Here is a 16,535-nt window from a genome sequence, read left to right on the forward strand (position 1 = left end):
AAGCCAAAGAAAACCTAATTATGTTGTATTTGTTTTTATTGACACCTCCTGAAAATACATAAAAGAAAAACTGTTTAACAAGAAAAAAAAGCAAACTCTTCATCAGTGTTTTAAATTGAATAAGACAAAGAAAACTTTTAGCTTTAGATAATATTTTTAACTGAACCTTTTGCTTTGGTTCATATACATTTATAATCCACACTTATGGAAAAAAAGATTAATTTTAAAAGAATATAAGATTCAGATATCAACTTATTTGTCAGAATAAATACAGCAAATTTATCAGTATATGATGGTGACCCTGAAAGTAAACAAAAAATATTGCATTGTTGCAAAAAAAAACAAAAAAAAAAAAAAACACTAAGCACAAAAATGTTTTGTGAAACACAAACACATTTTGGGGGGCTTTTAGCCTTTATTTTTTGATAGGACAGATGAAAAGACAGGAAATATGGGGCAACATCCACCAAGACATTTTCAAAAGACAAAAATTTCATGAAATTGAAATACATGCCATATATAAAAAATAAAAAATGAAATATATTTGCCTCTTTTTTCTGGGATCATGATTTAATTCTTTTTATACAGTTGCACTTTAGGGCCACCGGAGTTTATTGTGTAAATATGAATAAACTTCACGCTAATCATTACAGATATGCCAAATATTTTTCACGATTGTAAAAAAATATCTTCGTAAAGATGAGGCTGTTATGAATTTCGTTTTAACGATAATCATTGGGTTTTTGTATTGTTTAACCTGCTATTGTTTTATAATGAACGCTGGGGGTACCGGGCTGTGACGTCACTCCCGGTGCTGCGAATACTCTCCGTTAGGACACACCGGAGGAGCGGAGCAGCAACATGGCTGCAGATTACCGGGAGACACAAACACGGGACTATCTGTCAGACTGAACCGAGCCAAAGATAACCCGGGACAGACCGGGACACATCATCCCGGTGAGTAACCCCTTCCCTCGGGATTCAGGTATCCGTTAAAGGGAACCGTTTATTACACCGTGAGGAACCGTTAACGGAGTAGCCTTACCGTTGCCGCTCCGCCTCCGCCGCTATTAATAACGCTGACTTTACTGCAGCAAATAGACGGCCCCGTCCTCTGTTTACTGATACACAACCGTGGCGTGAATGAATTCAGAGCATAGACGGCACCACAGAGAAACGACAAACACAGGCGGCATCAAAAGGACACACAGAACATAGACGGCACCATAATAAAAAGCACATAGACAACACCAGAGGGAACACTGAACATAGACCACACCAGACACACAGAACATAGACTGCACCATAGAGAGACGCAGCATATAGACGGAACCACAGAGAAACAGTACATAGACGACAACACGGAGAGAGCGCAGTCATGACGTTAGCTGTTAGCCGTTAGCTCTTAGCCTTACATCATAATTAATGTTCAGGGAAACCAGTGGGAGTGTAACTATCTCACTGTGACGTAGCACAGCTGTCAGGTAGATCACCTGTCAGCCAGGTGATAGCATGTTAGCGGACAGGTAGACCGCCTGTCATTCAGGTGTAATCAGAGGTGTAACGGTTACTAGAGGTTAAGAGTTCGTTTCATAAAGAAACGAAGCAACAAAAAGGATGCCTATTTTAAGTTCAGTATTTTATTTTGAAACAACAGAAATGTTTAACGCCATTTAGTGTTGTTCAAAAGTACCTGTCACAGTCTGTTCTACCTGTAATGTAGTTAATAAATAAAAAAGAGACTACCTGTCACAGTCTGTTCTACCTGTAATGTAGTTAATAAATAAAAAAAGAGGATAAAAACATGAAAGTGGTGAAAAATAAAACAACAAGGAAATAAATATCTGCACTACAAAAAAAAACATATTGCTTTGGTTAAGTTTAAAACCTGGTGCAGATTTTCCCCTGTGTGGGTGCCTTCAGTGCATTCAGGATGAATAGAAATACCATAACACCCCTAATTAGCATAACAGGTAGATCACCTGTTAGTTAGCAGTAATTTATTTAACCAGGTAAACTTCACTGTGATCAATAATCTCATTTACAAGAGTGTGCTGGTCATCAGTCAAAACATCTACCACCTTGCATTTCCTCAAACACCTTCAAACTATTCTTTAAAAGGATTTGAAGAGACACAGATTTTCCTGCAGCAGACTTCAGGCTGCAGAGGCAGCATACCCCAAACTCCTTTTTACCCATTCCTGGACAGATTTTGAGAACAGAAAATAAAATGAAGTCTTATGTCTTAGTCACAAAGCGATGGCTGTAGCTTCCAGCACTTTTCACATATATTCACAGAAGTTTGATGGAAGCAGATTGAGTATAGTCTTATAAATAAGGATATGGCAATGTTTGTGTCCAGTGTGGTCAATGAGGAACCAACCAGCTCAATCACCTAGAAGAAAATGATGAGTTAAGTTCTTTAGATGGTAATGAACCTCAGTACCCCATAGTACACAGTATCTAAAGATTTAAGGCATTGAGAAGATACATGCATATATAAAACATCACCGTAATCAGTCAGAGGCAAAAGAGTGGCAGCAACATGTCTTTTCTTAGCAGAAAATGAAAAAAAGACATACAGGTGCATATCAAAAAAATAAAATATCATGTAAAAGTTCTTTTTCCCCCATGATTTACTTCAGAAAGTTACATTTTCATAAACTCTAGACTCATCTAATACAAACTGAAACATTTTTCATCTTGATCATGACAGCTTGAAGCTCAAAAATCCACTATCTTAAAATTCCAGTTTGCAAAGGTTTCCTGTGACGTTATTCTTCCGCTCTAGTCCAGTTCACACAGCTGAACAGGCAGGCTGTTCTCCGAAGTTGTATCAAAGCATATTCATGGAAAGTTGATTGTAAGGGAGAAGGCTGGTCAGATAAAGTGCATAAACAACAGGAATGAGCTCAGCCCTCAGACATTGAATTCAGGATTTAGAAGTAAAGCCCTCAGCTGGCACGCTCTGCGTTCTGTTAAATAAATGTGAAATGTAAAAACATATCTGCTTCCTGCTGAAGACTGTATGGTACTTTTATTGTGAAATTTACCCACATTTCCTCTCCTGTGTGTTCAGGTGTGGTCTCCAGCCTGGCTGCCCCGCCCCCTTCAGCGTCCCGCCCTCCCCTGCCTCCCCGGCCCCCCCTCATGGAGAGGATGAGGAAGATCAAACGACAGCTGTCGCTCACTCTGGGAAGGGGAGGGGCTGGGGGCGGGGACAGGATGCTGAGCGACACAAACAACCAGGAAGTGACATCACACAGTGACTCAGGTAACACACACTTTAAACCCCTGTTCCAAAATAGTTGAGTCACAGCTTCGAGTTACAAGTAGTGTCTTCTGTAGAGGATGTCTTGGAATAAAAGTGATGGAGAAATTTAACCATCTGCTAAAACTGGAGATAAATAACAAAACAATGGACAGGTAGAAGGGTGGGCAGATAGGTAGATGGTTAATCAATTCATTGATCGGCTGTTTGGTCAGTTAATCAGTTAGACAGGCAATCAAATAAAAAAGCCTGCTTTTTTGATCTTGTGATTTACTTCCCCTTAGCAATCTTTTCAGACTTTTTCAATCATCATCCATGATCCCATTTTAACCACGTCCATTCTTCTATGTTTCCCTTGTTAGAGGTGGTGTCTCGTCGTGGCTCTTCCTCCTCTTCAGGTTTAAAGGTTCGAGGTTCTTCTTCTTCTTCAGTTTCGTCTCTTCTTCAGTCGTATGGACGGAAACCACGAAATCTTGGACGCAGCCTGAGCTCTTACCTGAACCACACCACCCGCCTGGGTACAAATCCTTTATTTTGTTTATTTTTTCCTTTATTTCCCAGGAAGTCCCTTTAATACCCCCCCCCACCCTTCACTGCTAAGCTAAATAACAAAACACATCAGTTAGATAAAGGCGATTACAGGTGTAGATACAGGTTTATTATGTAACAACCATGTAAATTTTCACCCAATACTGAGGAGCGAAAGGCATAAAAATACTGTGAAAACACAACCCTTCTACGTACAAATACTACAACACCAGACATCTTCATACTGAAACTAATATCTCCATAGCTATTTAATAATATTGAGTGTATAAAACCTGCGTCTGTGTAAAAATAATGTGTTTGTGTCCTCAGAGATCGTCCATGAAGACGTGAAGATGAGTTCAGATGGTGAGAGTGATCCCGCATCTTCTTCAGATGACGTTCAGAGTCCCGTCAGAGTCCGACTGAGGAATAAAAAGATTTCCACTGAGGTATGCAGTCTTGCTAAAATGCATAATGATACAAACTCATTCATAACACTGCACCCTCATTCTCGTTTATTAAAAAAATCCTACCCATACCATTCCATCTCTCTGATGTTTCAGGACATAAACAAACGTCTGTCGTTGCCGGCTGATATTCGTCTGCCTGACGGTTACCTGGAGAAGTTTAATGTGATGGGTCCTTCTCTGTTTGATCAGCCAATCAGCAGGCGTCTGCGCAGAGTGTCTCTGGTACGTCTCTTTTAATGACTATATTTACAGGGCAGTCTTTCAAACATTTCATCACATTACTTGAGGGTCTAAAATCAGTGTGTAAAATTCCAGTGCCAGGGGCATTAGAATTTTTCCCATAGTTCATTGTTTTACTCTCTTTAAGAAAAAGTCCCAACATTACACGACTGAAACGCATTTGCCACAACAATAAAACAGGATTTTATTTGTTTTGTTTTTTCACTTCAAGTTTCTGAACTTTCTGCCTTCCTGTCTGTCACTCTTTGCAGTCAGAGATTGGTTTTGGTAAACTGGAGACATACATCAAACTGGACAAACTGGGAGAGGTGAGGATACTCTTGATAGAGCAGAATACACCATTAAACTGTCACCAACTAAGCTGACCAGTTTGACATCTTTCTCACTCATCTGTCTGCAGGGCACATACGCTACGGTGTACAAAGGTCGCAGTAAACTGACAGAGAACCTTGTCGCTCTGAAAGAAATTCGACTTGAGCATGAAGAAGGAGCTCCGTGTACTGCCATCAGAGAAGGTACCACAAAATTTATACTGCATTACAGTACTTATAATACTACAGTAATCAGTCTTTTTACTGCAGTTTCACTGAGCAGGCTGAAGTGTCAGATAGAAATACCACAGCAGACAAACTTAAATAGATGCTATAGTGTTGGGACAGTCTTGTCTACCCCTTCAGACTCACAGCTCTGAATACATTAGTCCTGTTATCTGTGCTGATGCACACGTGACAACTTGCTGTTTATGACATAGGAGCATATTTCAGACCTAGTGCAAGGAGCTCTCCTGTGTAATCACTGGGGAAAAAAAGCTTTTGGAGGCAGAAACTCCCAGTTGTTGATGTAATGTTACTGTTAGGCAGAGATAAGGCTCACAGGTTCTGCTGGACCACAGATTTATAGCTGTTTTCTGTATGGGCAGGGGAATGTGTTGTCTGCATTGAGAGAGGCGTTAGGAGACAGTGGGAGAAGCCAAACTCCAGAAAGAATTGCACACTGTAGGCTTTAAACTTCCATGTGATTTATACTTGATGGTCAATGAATATAAATGTGTGTATAAAATAGTGTATTTTCCCTCTCAGTTTCTCTGTTGAAGGATTTGAAACACGCCAACATCGTCACGCTTCATGACATTATCCACACGCAGAAATCCCTCACGCTGGTGTTTGAGTATCTGGTAAGGCACGCGCATGCAAACAGGTTCTTTTTAGGGGTGCACCAATTGCAATTTTCTGGCCGATCACTGATCACAGATCTTTAAAAAGCCTGACCTGCCGATTCTGATTTTGGCCGATACAGATTTTTTTATAACTGACAGCATACACCTTCAATGTTCCAATCTTATTTTATTGAATAACATTGAACAATACCCATGGAACAATACTAACTTGTTGTTTTAACTGCACACAAGGTAGTTCTCACAAATATAGATGAAAAGTTTAAGCTTTGCTGTCCAAACTACTAAATTATATCAGTTCCTTTAGTCTTTCATTTTTCACATTTAAGTAGGTAGAGGCATATGAAACCGATCTTATCCACCAATCTTATTTACAAGGATCGGCCGATCGCCGATCTCCTAAAATTAAGGAAATCGGCGCCGATACCGATTTTGGCCGATCGATCGGTGCACCCCTAGTTCTTTTACTTTTTTATTTATGTTTTTGATGTATTGATTTGTGTGTTTTTCCTTTTTCAGGACAAAGATCTTAAACAGTATCTGGACGACTGTGGAAATGTCATCAATGTACACAACGTCAAAGTAAGAACATTTTAACTACATGCATTTTGGGGTTCATCCTGGGTTTGGTTGACATGTTGACAGTTAAGTCACACTTTTTCCATGAATCTGCTTTGCTACATCCTCTGAGAACAGCCTGCTCCTTCAGCATAGACCTTCTGTGGTTTACCCTCATGTGGAGGATGTCAGTGACTGTCTCCTGAACATTTGTCAAGTCAGCAGTCGTCCCCCTCATTGCAGTTGTGTGCACTGAATCAGAATGAGAGAATGAAGGCTCAGGAAAGCTTTGCAAATTGGACTTTTGAACAAATTCTAATATTTTGAGAGAGTGGATTTTTGATTGGGGGACTGTAATTTTTTTGGATCCACCTGAATGTAGTTGTAGCTTTTGCCAAGTTGTCACCAATAGCTTTACCCTTATCTGTGAAGACTGAAGTGGTTTATTATCTGTGATTGTCCAGTTTACCAGTAGCCACCCCACAGTGACCATACTGATTTTTCTCTCAGCTCTTCCTTTTCCAGTTGCTGCGTGGTCTGTCATACTGTCACCGCAGGAAAGTTCTCCACAGAGACCTGAAACCCCAAAACCTGTTGATCAACGAGCGAGGAGAGCTGAAACTGGCTGACTTTGGTGAGACAACTACAAAATGTTTATTGCCTTTACCTGAGGAGGAAGATTTCATCAGTACAGTAGAATCATTGATGAAATCACTCAGGTGTTGTAGAATCATTGATGATGTCACTCAGGTGTGTGTTTGTGTACCTCAGGTTTGGCTCGAGCAAAGTCGATCCCGACAAAGACATACTCTAACGAGGTGGTGACACTGTGGTACAGACCGCCTGACATCCTCCTGGGAAGCACAGACTACTCCACCCACATCGACATGTGGTCAGTACTGTAGTACTACTGTTGATTAGTGTAGGTCTGCTGTAGTAGAATGTGTTTCTTAAGTAGTTGTACTGTTCCACAACCAGAACTGGGCACACTTACCGTCATCCACAGGCAATACAAAACACAACAGTAAAATGTAAACATAAGAAAGCTCTTTCTAGGCATGCAGTCACATACTTTATGAGCACTACTGGAGTAGAGACAGTATTGATACACTATATGGACAAAAGTATTCAGCCACATGATTATTACACCAGCAGGGATTGTAATAACACTGTATGAGTTGGCCTCCCTTTGCAGCTATAACAGCCTCCACTATTCTTAAAAGGCTTCCATAAGATTTTGGAGTGATTTTGTGGAAATTTGTGCACATTCATTCTGTAGAGCGTTTATGAGGTCAGGCACTGATGTTGGACCAGAAGCCCTGGCATGCAATCTCTGTTCCAGTTCATCCCAAAGGTGCTGGATGGGGTTGAGGTCAGGACTCTGTGTGGGTCAAACCATTTCTTTGTGCACTGGGGCACAGACATGCTGGAATAGAAACAGGCTTTCCAAAAACTGTTCCCACACAGTTGGAAGCATGGCATTGTCCAAAATGTCTTGGTATGTTGAAGCATTAAGATTAGCCTTCACTGGAGATAAGGGGTCTAGCCCAAACCCTGAAAAACAGCCCCATTCCGTTATCCCACATCCAGACTTCACAGTTGGCACAATGCAGTCAGGCAGGTAATGTCTGTTACCCTGTGTATTCTAGCGTCCCTGGTGGTACCCTGAGACCGAGGGGTAACATACACTAATATCAATGGAGGCTAATACCATTACTATTGTCAAGTACCTTATAAAACCCAGCTTCAAAAATGTAGAATTATCTCTTTTATTAAGTCACCATCTTTGTTGACAGATCAACTCTGAACAGTTACATTTTTATGTACTGTGCCCACCTCTGAGTATAATGGTATTGTAGTACAGTATAGTTGCTGTAGTAATTTGGTACCAGAAATGATTCTCAGATCTTCTTTCCTCTCTTAAACTTTCCTCTTCTTTGTTGAAAATAAAGTCTTTCCTCCTACCTGTATACCTTTCTGTCTCTACCTGCCTTTCGCTGTGTGAAGGGGTGTTGGCTGTATCTTCTATGAGATGGCGACAGGTCGTCCTCTGTTTCCTGGTTCAACGGTGGAAGAGGAGCTTCACTTTATCTTCAAACTACTTGGTGAGCCAATCAGCTTCCTTTATTCTGATCTCTAGTCAGCGTCTTTAATGGAGCCTTCCCACCGAGCAGTCTGGTATGGTACTAATCCCTGATCTTGCTTGTGTTTGTTTTGGTTTCCTGCACAAACTAGCAGGAAATGTGGCAGCTGGACTGGGATCTAGCATAAAAACATAGATTTAGCACAGAAATGTAAACCAGGCTTTATTAAACTACAGGCTTAAGCAGTGAGTCTAGCCCCACCCTTTAGGGTCAGAGAGGTACGCCACCAACAGATCAATGGCAAAAAATCAGATCTGTTATTTTTATACTTTTCACACTTTTGATAATAGAAACATTAATTACTGCATTGAACTGAATGGATCCAGAGAATTTGGTGGAAATGCATCATTATCCTGACCTCAGTGTGCGCTCCATACATTTTAAGTGATGAATGGGTTTGTGTGTCATGTTTTTGTGTGTCTTTTATCCAGGTACTCCCACAGAGCAGAGCTGGCCCGGGATCAGTTCAAACGGAGAGTTCATGACACACAATTACCCTCAGTACCGCGCTGAACACCTTAGCACACACACTCCCAGGTAGACAACTTTACTACACACTTACAAAGCCATTATGGTGTTGTGATTTTCTGTTAGAAACAAAAACAGAAGAGGAGACTAAAATCTGTTACTGCCTGGAGATATAACTGTGTTTGTGTTACAGGCTCAGCAGTGAAGGTGTGGAGCTGTTGTCAAAGTTCCTACAGGTCAGTAAACGTCTCATTCTGATGGAAATATGCTGCTGATCAATAACACAACTGCTAGTAATAGTAATAATAATAACAATATAATAATAATAATAATAATAATAATAATAATAATGATTTATTTGTTGACACTTTATTTAAACTGCAGTTTGAAGGGAAGAAGAGGATCTCAGCAGATGAGGCCATGAGACATCATTACTTCAGCAACCTTGGAAACAATGTGATGTCACTTCCTGACAGTAAGTTTAAGTATGAACTAGGGATAGGGCACGTTTTTCGAAAAATTTCAAAGACTTAGAAACCTATAAAAATCCCAAAGATTTCAAGAGACTTTGTCCCATCTTAAGAATATTTGTTTTCCAGCAATCTTACAGACACCTAGTTGTAATGTGTTACTACCACCAGAGGGTGGCACTAGTGGCTCCTTAGTGAGGACTTATGGCTGTTTTAAGTCTTACTTGGAAAAGTTATTACCCCAGAAAACCTTACAAAAGGACCTTAGAAATCACTATTGGATGTCGAATTTGAATTAAAAGCATTGCAACACCTTTTTCAAGTTTTTACTTTCTTACAATAGTTTTCCATATTTCTAGAGTCTCTTTCACCCATGGGTTGTCTAATGCATTTGTAAAACTTAAAAGTTTTTCTGTGTTGCCTTTTTCAGCAACGTCCATCTTCAGCCTGCCTGAGATCAGACTGGAGAAAGAATCAGTGAGACCAACAGCCACACCTGACACAGGTAACACACTCCCACACACACACACACATACACTTGGGCTGGCTACACGCTAGATGGTCTTCAAATCTAACTAATTAAAAAAAAAAAAAAAAAACGTGCGAGGACAGTTTCAAACTGTTTTTAACGTTAAATCCTCTGAACTAGACTGACTAGACCAGAGGGGGGTCAGCAACTGATGGCCCCCAGGCCAAGCCTGCATGCCAGCAATAAAACCTGGCTTGCAAGATTGTTTTTATTATAATGATATATATTTTTTTAAATTATTATTATAACGTTATGTATATATCACCTTTTCTTTAGCCTTTGCCTACCAATAAAAATGCAACTCGCCGTCTTTTACGCCTGAACGGTACCATTTGTCTAGAGAATACATAAAAACATAGCTTAGTCCTTGCTTAATGTTGAATCCTGCCCGTTAGTAGGGGTGTAACGGTATTTGTTATTGTCCTGATCCTGAACCTTCACTGTTGTGGTGGGACTGTTTCTGTGTGCAAAGTTAAGTAATATAGGCCTCCAAATTGTCTTGGGATTTTTGGAAAAGCTGTGCTTAACATTCCTTGATTGGTTTAACAGCACTTGGGGAATACTTTTTAAAAAATTAAATTTTCATAGAGAGGCTAATTATTTTATCCTTGTCTGTACGAGCCGAACCCTGACCTGTCTGACCCGTTACACCCCCCTGATAAATATCAAACAAAAAGCTTCTTTTATTTCTTCTAGCAAATAGTCCTTCAAGGAGGCGGAGCATGCTCTTCTGACATCATCAACAAGGCGGAGTCAGCCTGTCTGACAGCATTGTGGAGGCGGGGTCTGCTGCAGGACACAATAAGGAGAATGGAGGATATTTTATTCTGAAGGAGAGTAACAGGAAGTACAACAGATAGACGCAATAATGAATCACTGCTCGTCCAATCAGTCAACAGCATGTTGTTGCTAACAGCAACTGATTCACCACAGCACATGAACCGACTTGAAGCTTTTTGCACATGAGATGTTGGAGTGAAGTCTGTCTTCCTTTTTTAAAAAGACTTGATCAGGATCCTGGAAAACCTGGAAGTCTTTGTTTTGATGGAAATACCGTACATGGATTCTTCGCTGTAATGGAATCACAAGGATTCATGGGAACAACTGGAAGATGTAACAGGCTGACATAAAAAGGTGAAGGTTCTGACATCATCACGTGACAGGAAGTGATCGGATTTTCAGAATAAACTAAAAGTGAGGATGAGCCGTCACATTTTTAACTTGTAAACATGTTTTTAACGTGTTTTTAACGTGGTCACGGCTGCTCAGTGTTATCAGCGATAAACTTAAGAAGCCATTTTATTCTGAAAGAAAGTTGCTAATCAAAGCTCTTACTCTGAAAGGGTAACACTGGTTTCTGCTGTTCTGTGTGAGTGTGAGAGTGTGTGTTTGTACACTCAGACTGTAAACTAACACTGCTGTTATAAACTGTTACTGTAAATCTGACGAGTCGAAGCAGAACGATTTAATTTGAAAGGTTCACAGGTTGTTTCGTCTCCGCTTAGCAAACAAAACTTCCTGTTCAGTTTCAGAAAAATCATGAGTCAGAGCCGTGAGACAATCCCACCGTTAAGACTGGTTTATACTTCTGCATCGAATCCACGCCGTTATGAGTGCTGCATACATGTGCTCTGTAGTTATGTCGCTTTGCAGTAGGTTCTATTCAGATGATGACATGCAGCAGTGGAAAACTCCAGATGGGGGGCAGGAAGTGGTTTCAGCATAGAGAAATGCTACCAAAAGGACATGTTTGGTGCTGTTTAGGACAATGCCAAGAATTTGTAGTGCGAACAAAAACATTCTTAAGCTACTTTTGTGCCCTGAAAGTAGTGAAATACTCAGAAGTTTTTAAAACTCAGAGGGAAATGGCTGCAGACACAAATTAAAAAGTCTCCATCTAAAGCCTGGACAAGTAGTATCCCTGTATGGCCCATTTCCTTAAATCGATCCCGTGTGGTTTAGTCCAGTTTTGTCATGGTTTAGCTCATTGATCTGTCATCTTGCCCTTGTTTCCTCGGCAAATGTCCGTCCACCCTCTCTTCTTGGCAGGAAATCTCTCTTTTTAGAGAGCCAGATCATTTGGTTAGCACAGTAGCGCTGGTTGCTCTTCATTTGGCACCAGTTTGGCTTTTTAAATGTGAATTGAATAACAACGAAGGATGGAGGAAAGGAAACTGGCACAAGCGAGAGCTAGCAACTGTGACTCAAATAAAAGAGTGGTTTCATCGAACAGGCTCGTTTGTGAACAGCACATGGTACTTGCTTACTTCCCCCACAAAATTTATTTAGTTGACAGTACATCACCGTTTCAATTATTTGTTTTTTGTTTTGTTTTGTTTTGTTTTGTTTTCGAAAAGGAGGATTATGTTATATGTTGAAGGGCCTCAGCTAGCCTCTTAGCACATACTAGACTCCTGGATGAGAGGGCAGGGCGATTATGGCAAAAATCAAAATAACGATTAATTGGGCTTTTTACCTCGATTACGATTAACGAACGATTATTCCATCCCCAACCTCCGACTCAACATGCAGATATTAATAATTAATGGTTATTTATTGAGACAACTGACCTCGACGCCAGGTAAATGGGTTAAAATGAGTAAAAATCACTTTTTGTACAGGATAGGAATTGTAGTCATTGTATGTACAGTAGAAATATCTGATAACTGGAGCATACATGTCCATTTAGAGCTTTAAAGTGCCAACTTTCCTCTGTTCCCACTCATTCCTTATGGCTGTACCTCACTTCCTGCCCTCTATCAGGGATTCCCACGTCACCAGGACTAGTGATTGTAAACCACCTAAACACCACTCAAACACCAGTGGGTCAAGGGTCATTGATGCTGGTTATGTTGCCAGTTTCTTGCCTGGCATTGCTAGTGGTGTACAGAAAATCATGGCAACTAAAACTGAGCGTATTGTGAGAGATATGAATGCACATAAGATATTTTCATATGTCAGCAAGTGGATCTGACTGGCTTTACTGTTGTTTTTAGCCATGTATGTCACTCTAGAGTACACGCAACATGCTATCTGATGCTACCCAGCAGGCCAGTCACACGGTTTGTTTTGACATATCGTTACTGTTTTGTGGAGGTGGGCTTCTGTCGGGGTTCAGGGCTATGCAAACCTATGGCGTATATTTGACGAAGTATAAACCAGGCTCCAGCCGAATGTAAGCCGACTGTTACCTTACTGTTAGCTGAATGTTAGCCACACGTTAGCCAACGTTCAAGCTAATGTACTGTAGTAGATTGTGACCTGGCTATTTGGGTGTAAACTCTTCTCCTTCTCAGAGAACAGGTGCTTTTGTGAGAGCGCTGGGCAGAGTAGGGGTCCACCAATGTTGATTTTGTGGGGCAGATACCAATGCAGCGTATTAGCAGATCATTACACAGATGACAGAGGATGCTCACCTGTCATGCAAACAAACAAAGTTACTAACTCGCATTTACTGTAAATCATTGGTTCCCAGCCTGGGGTCCAGGCCTCCCTGGGGGGGCTTTCAGGAGGGGTGTAAGCCTTTGTCTGCTCTGAGGTTAAATTAGAATTGCACATATGAACTAAAATCAATGTAATACACTTACTAGTGGGTTTGACAAGTATGTGTAGGCATGTTTTATTGGATTTTATCTCCAAGAAGGTTAAAGGTAATGAATATTTTTTACAGAAATGCATCTTTTGTGTGTGTGTGTGTGTGGGTTTTGGAGGGGCTCAAGTAGAGGATAACCTGACACGCCAGATACACCAGACTTTCATATATCTTTGCGTGCTTCTGGGAAACCTCCCATATGAAGTGTTTTGGAGGGGCAGGACTTAAAATAAAATCCTCGGATGGGGATTTGACTAATGTTTTATCAGTCACATTCATGACAGGCCAATCAGAGCAACAGGACAAACTCAGGTAGACGTGCACAGCTCCAGCACTAACCAGAGCTGTACAGGCTAGCTTATGAAAAGTGGAGTTTTTCAGTGATTAAAATTCATTCAAAAACATCCTCTCTGCCAAGAGAGGTATCAACTCAACCAGTTGATAAATCCAATCAGTTAAACAAAAGTGGCTGTAGGTTGCTGCTAAAAAGAAGAGAAGAAGAGTGGTGGACATGGCCAATCTGCAATGAGCCATTGGACCAGCCACTGCCCAAATAAGGCTACCTAAATCAAAACAAACTACCTACTCAGAACTGAAAAGAAACAACAAGAAAACAGAGCTACCAGGAAAATTCGGCCAAAACTAAAACAACAAAACCCAGCAGTCTAAGCATGCATGGGGACAAGAAAGATGTTTGGAAATCATAATAAAGGATTAAACTAAACAAGAAGGAGAGGAAAAATAAACAAACCTCCTCAAATGTGTTGTCCAGTTGAGTGTGCTAGCCACATGCTCCTCTCCCTACCCCTCTAAATACTCCCCTCCTCCACTCTTAGTGCTGATCACACTCAGGTGTGCTGCAGCTGCAGGTAGAGGGAGGAGGGAGACTGGAGAGCTACAGGGAGAGAGGACATTCAGTTAGCCAGGCCACATGTAACAAGTAGCTACAGCAGTAGCAGACATTGTAAACACCGGCTTATAGTAGAACTTAACCACATCTGTAGTCATGCCAAAGCAGGTCAGCAGAAGAGAAGAAACATCTTTTGTGTCATGACCAAGCATTCAGTGCTGTTCTTTGCTCTTTATTTCTTGGATAAATGTGGTCCAGTTCTGACAAAACTGACATTATACTATTGCTACATCCAAGCTAATTGCTACACCAGTGGCAGCCATTCCTGTTAGCTTCCAATACAACTAAACCCTGCTGATAGCTACCGCCTCGTTCTCCTCAAATGACGCTGATTGATCCAAACTGTTTTCACAAATGTAGATTAGGGCTTTGCAAGATGGATCTGCCTGATGACAGACATGGATCTGGCAAATCCATCTGCTTTGCAAGGTTAAATAGAGGAAGCTCTATGGACACAGGTTGGGAACCAGTGCTATAAATGAGTAAAACAACAGCAATAAAGTTGAATTTTTAACTATGAATACTATATACCAAACGGCAGGAGGATAGAAAGTCCAAGGCATGCTGATTGATCTTTACCTGTCATGTAAAGATCAGCGATTAGTAAAACAAAGCAACAATATATGCAGACGTATCTCAATAAATTAAAATATCATGAAGAAGTTTGTTTTTGCTTCGATTTAATTCGACAAGTGAAACTTCCATATGTATTAGATTAATCTCATGCAAAGTGGAATACCTCAAGACTTTTTTGTTATAATCTGGATGATTACAGCTAACAACTAGTGAAAATCAAAAATCTACCATCTCAAAATATTAGAATATTGTGGAAAAGTCCAATTTCTTGTCCCCTATTTCCTTCACGCTGGTTCAGTACACACAACCACAATCATGGGGAAGACTGCTGACTTGGCATTTCTCCAGAAGACATTCGTTATCACCCTTCATGAGGAGGGTAAGCCACAGAAGGTCACTGCTGAAAGTGCAGGCTGTTTTCAGAGGCTGTATCAGAGCAGATTCATGGAAAGCTGACCAGAGGAGAAAAGTGTGATAAAAGGAGCACAAGCAGCAGGGAAGAGCTCAGCCTTCAGAGGACTGTCAAACAGAGCAGATTCAAAAACTCAGCAGAGCTTCATGAGGAGTAGACTGAGGCTGGAGTCTGAGGATCAAGAGCCACCACACAGACGGGTCCAGGAAATGGACTACAAGTGTCATAGACCGCTAACAAACTCAGTTGCTCAGTGGTCCAAAGTCCTGTATTTAGATGAAAGTAATTTTGCATTTCATTTTGAAATCAAGGTCCCAGAGTCTAGACTCTAGAGGAAGGTCAGAAGCTCAGAATCCAAGTCGCTTGAAGTCCAGTGTTTCCAGTCTCCACAGTCAGTGATGGTTTGGGGTGCTATGTCATCTGCTGCTGTAGGTCCACTGGTCTTTATCAAGTCTAGATCAATGCTGTCAGCCACTGTATGGAGTTTCTGACTTGCTTTTCCAGCAGGACTTGGCACATACCCACAGTAAAGCCAAAACAACCAGAAACTGGTTTAGTGACTGTGGTCTTACTGTGCTTGACTGGCCAGCCAACTGGTCTGACTTGAACCCCGTAGAGAATCTCTGGGGAAATGGGAAAAGGAGGATGAGGGACACCAGACTCAACAACACTGCGGCTGCTATCAGAGCAGCCTGGGCTTCATAACACCCCAACAGTGTCACAGACTGATCGCCTCCATGCCAAATTGCATAGGTGCAGGAATTTGTGCAAAAGGAGCCCCAACAACGTACTGAGTTCATAAATGAGCAGAATTTTCCAGAAGGCCAACATTTCTGTTATAAATCTTTTATTTGATTGGTATTTTGTGATCTTCTGATATTTGAGATAGTCGATTTTAGATTTTCCTGAGCTGTATGCTATAATCATCAACATTTACTTTAAAAATATTAAATATTTCACTTTGTATGAGATGAATCCAGAATGTACACTTCTGAAATTAAAATGACCTTTTTCATGATATTCTAATTGTTTTAGATGCACCTGTGTAGACACTCGGTCGCCCCCTACTGTAGAGGACTGGTACTGCGTGGAGGATGTGGTCTTGTGTTTGCGGAGCTTTGCCAGCAGCGTGTCACACTCAAAATTTATCGTCAGACTTTTGTCACCACAGACAAAATTTCTGATTCTGTTTC

At 40.9% G+C, this 16,535-nt stretch overlaps 2 protein-coding genes across 2 annotated transcripts in view; one reads left to right on the plus strand and one right to left on the minus strand.

Annotated features, from left to right (window-relative positions):
• The window catches only part of LOC121517796 (tubulin alpha chain-like), a 1,079,624-nt gene that overhangs the window by 8,377 nt on the left and 1,054,712 nt on the right, over positions 1-16,535 (minus strand). The window lies entirely within an intron of this gene.
• Positions 832-15,950, plus strand: cdk16 (cyclin-dependent kinase 16). Its single transcript, XM_041799827.1, has 17 exons — positions 832-957; positions 3,080-3,274; positions 3,634-3,789; positions 4,130-4,248; positions 4,363-4,491; positions 4,761-4,817; positions 4,910-5,024; positions 5,589-5,683; positions 6,203-6,265; positions 6,752-6,875; positions 7,013-7,133; positions 8,249-8,346; positions 8,817-8,922; positions 9,047-9,089; positions 9,238-9,328; positions 9,754-9,828; positions 10,549-15,950. Exons 2-17 carry the CDS (start codon positions 3,151-3,153, stop codon positions 10,584-10,586), a joined length of 1,554 nt encoding a protein of 517 aa, XP_041655761.1. The 5' UTR covers positions 832-957; positions 3,080-3,150; the 3' UTR covers positions 10,587-15,950.

The sequence above is a fragment of the Cheilinus undulatus genome, linkage group 11 (genome assembly GCF_018320785.1).
Source record: "Cheilinus undulatus linkage group 11, ASM1832078v1, whole genome shotgun sequence".
NCBI classification, from domain to species: domain Eukaryota; kingdom Metazoa; phylum Chordata; class Actinopteri; order Labriformes; family Labridae; genus Cheilinus; species Cheilinus undulatus.

Bases quoted from the DNA above. Each gene is read 5' to 3' on its own strand.
- cdk16 (XM_041799827.1), top strand. From the start codon at position 3,151: ATGGAGAGGATGAGGAAGATCAAACGACAGCTGTCGCTCACTCTGGGA. The intron at 5,684-6,202 runs GTAAGGCACGCG...TTCCTTTTTCAG, and splicing joins CGCTGGTGTTTGAGTATCTG to GACAAAGATCTTAAACAGTA. The intron at 6,876-7,012 runs GTGAGACAACTA...TGTGTACCTCAG, and splicing joins GCTGAAACTGGCTGACTTTG to GTTTGGCTCGAGCAAAGTCG.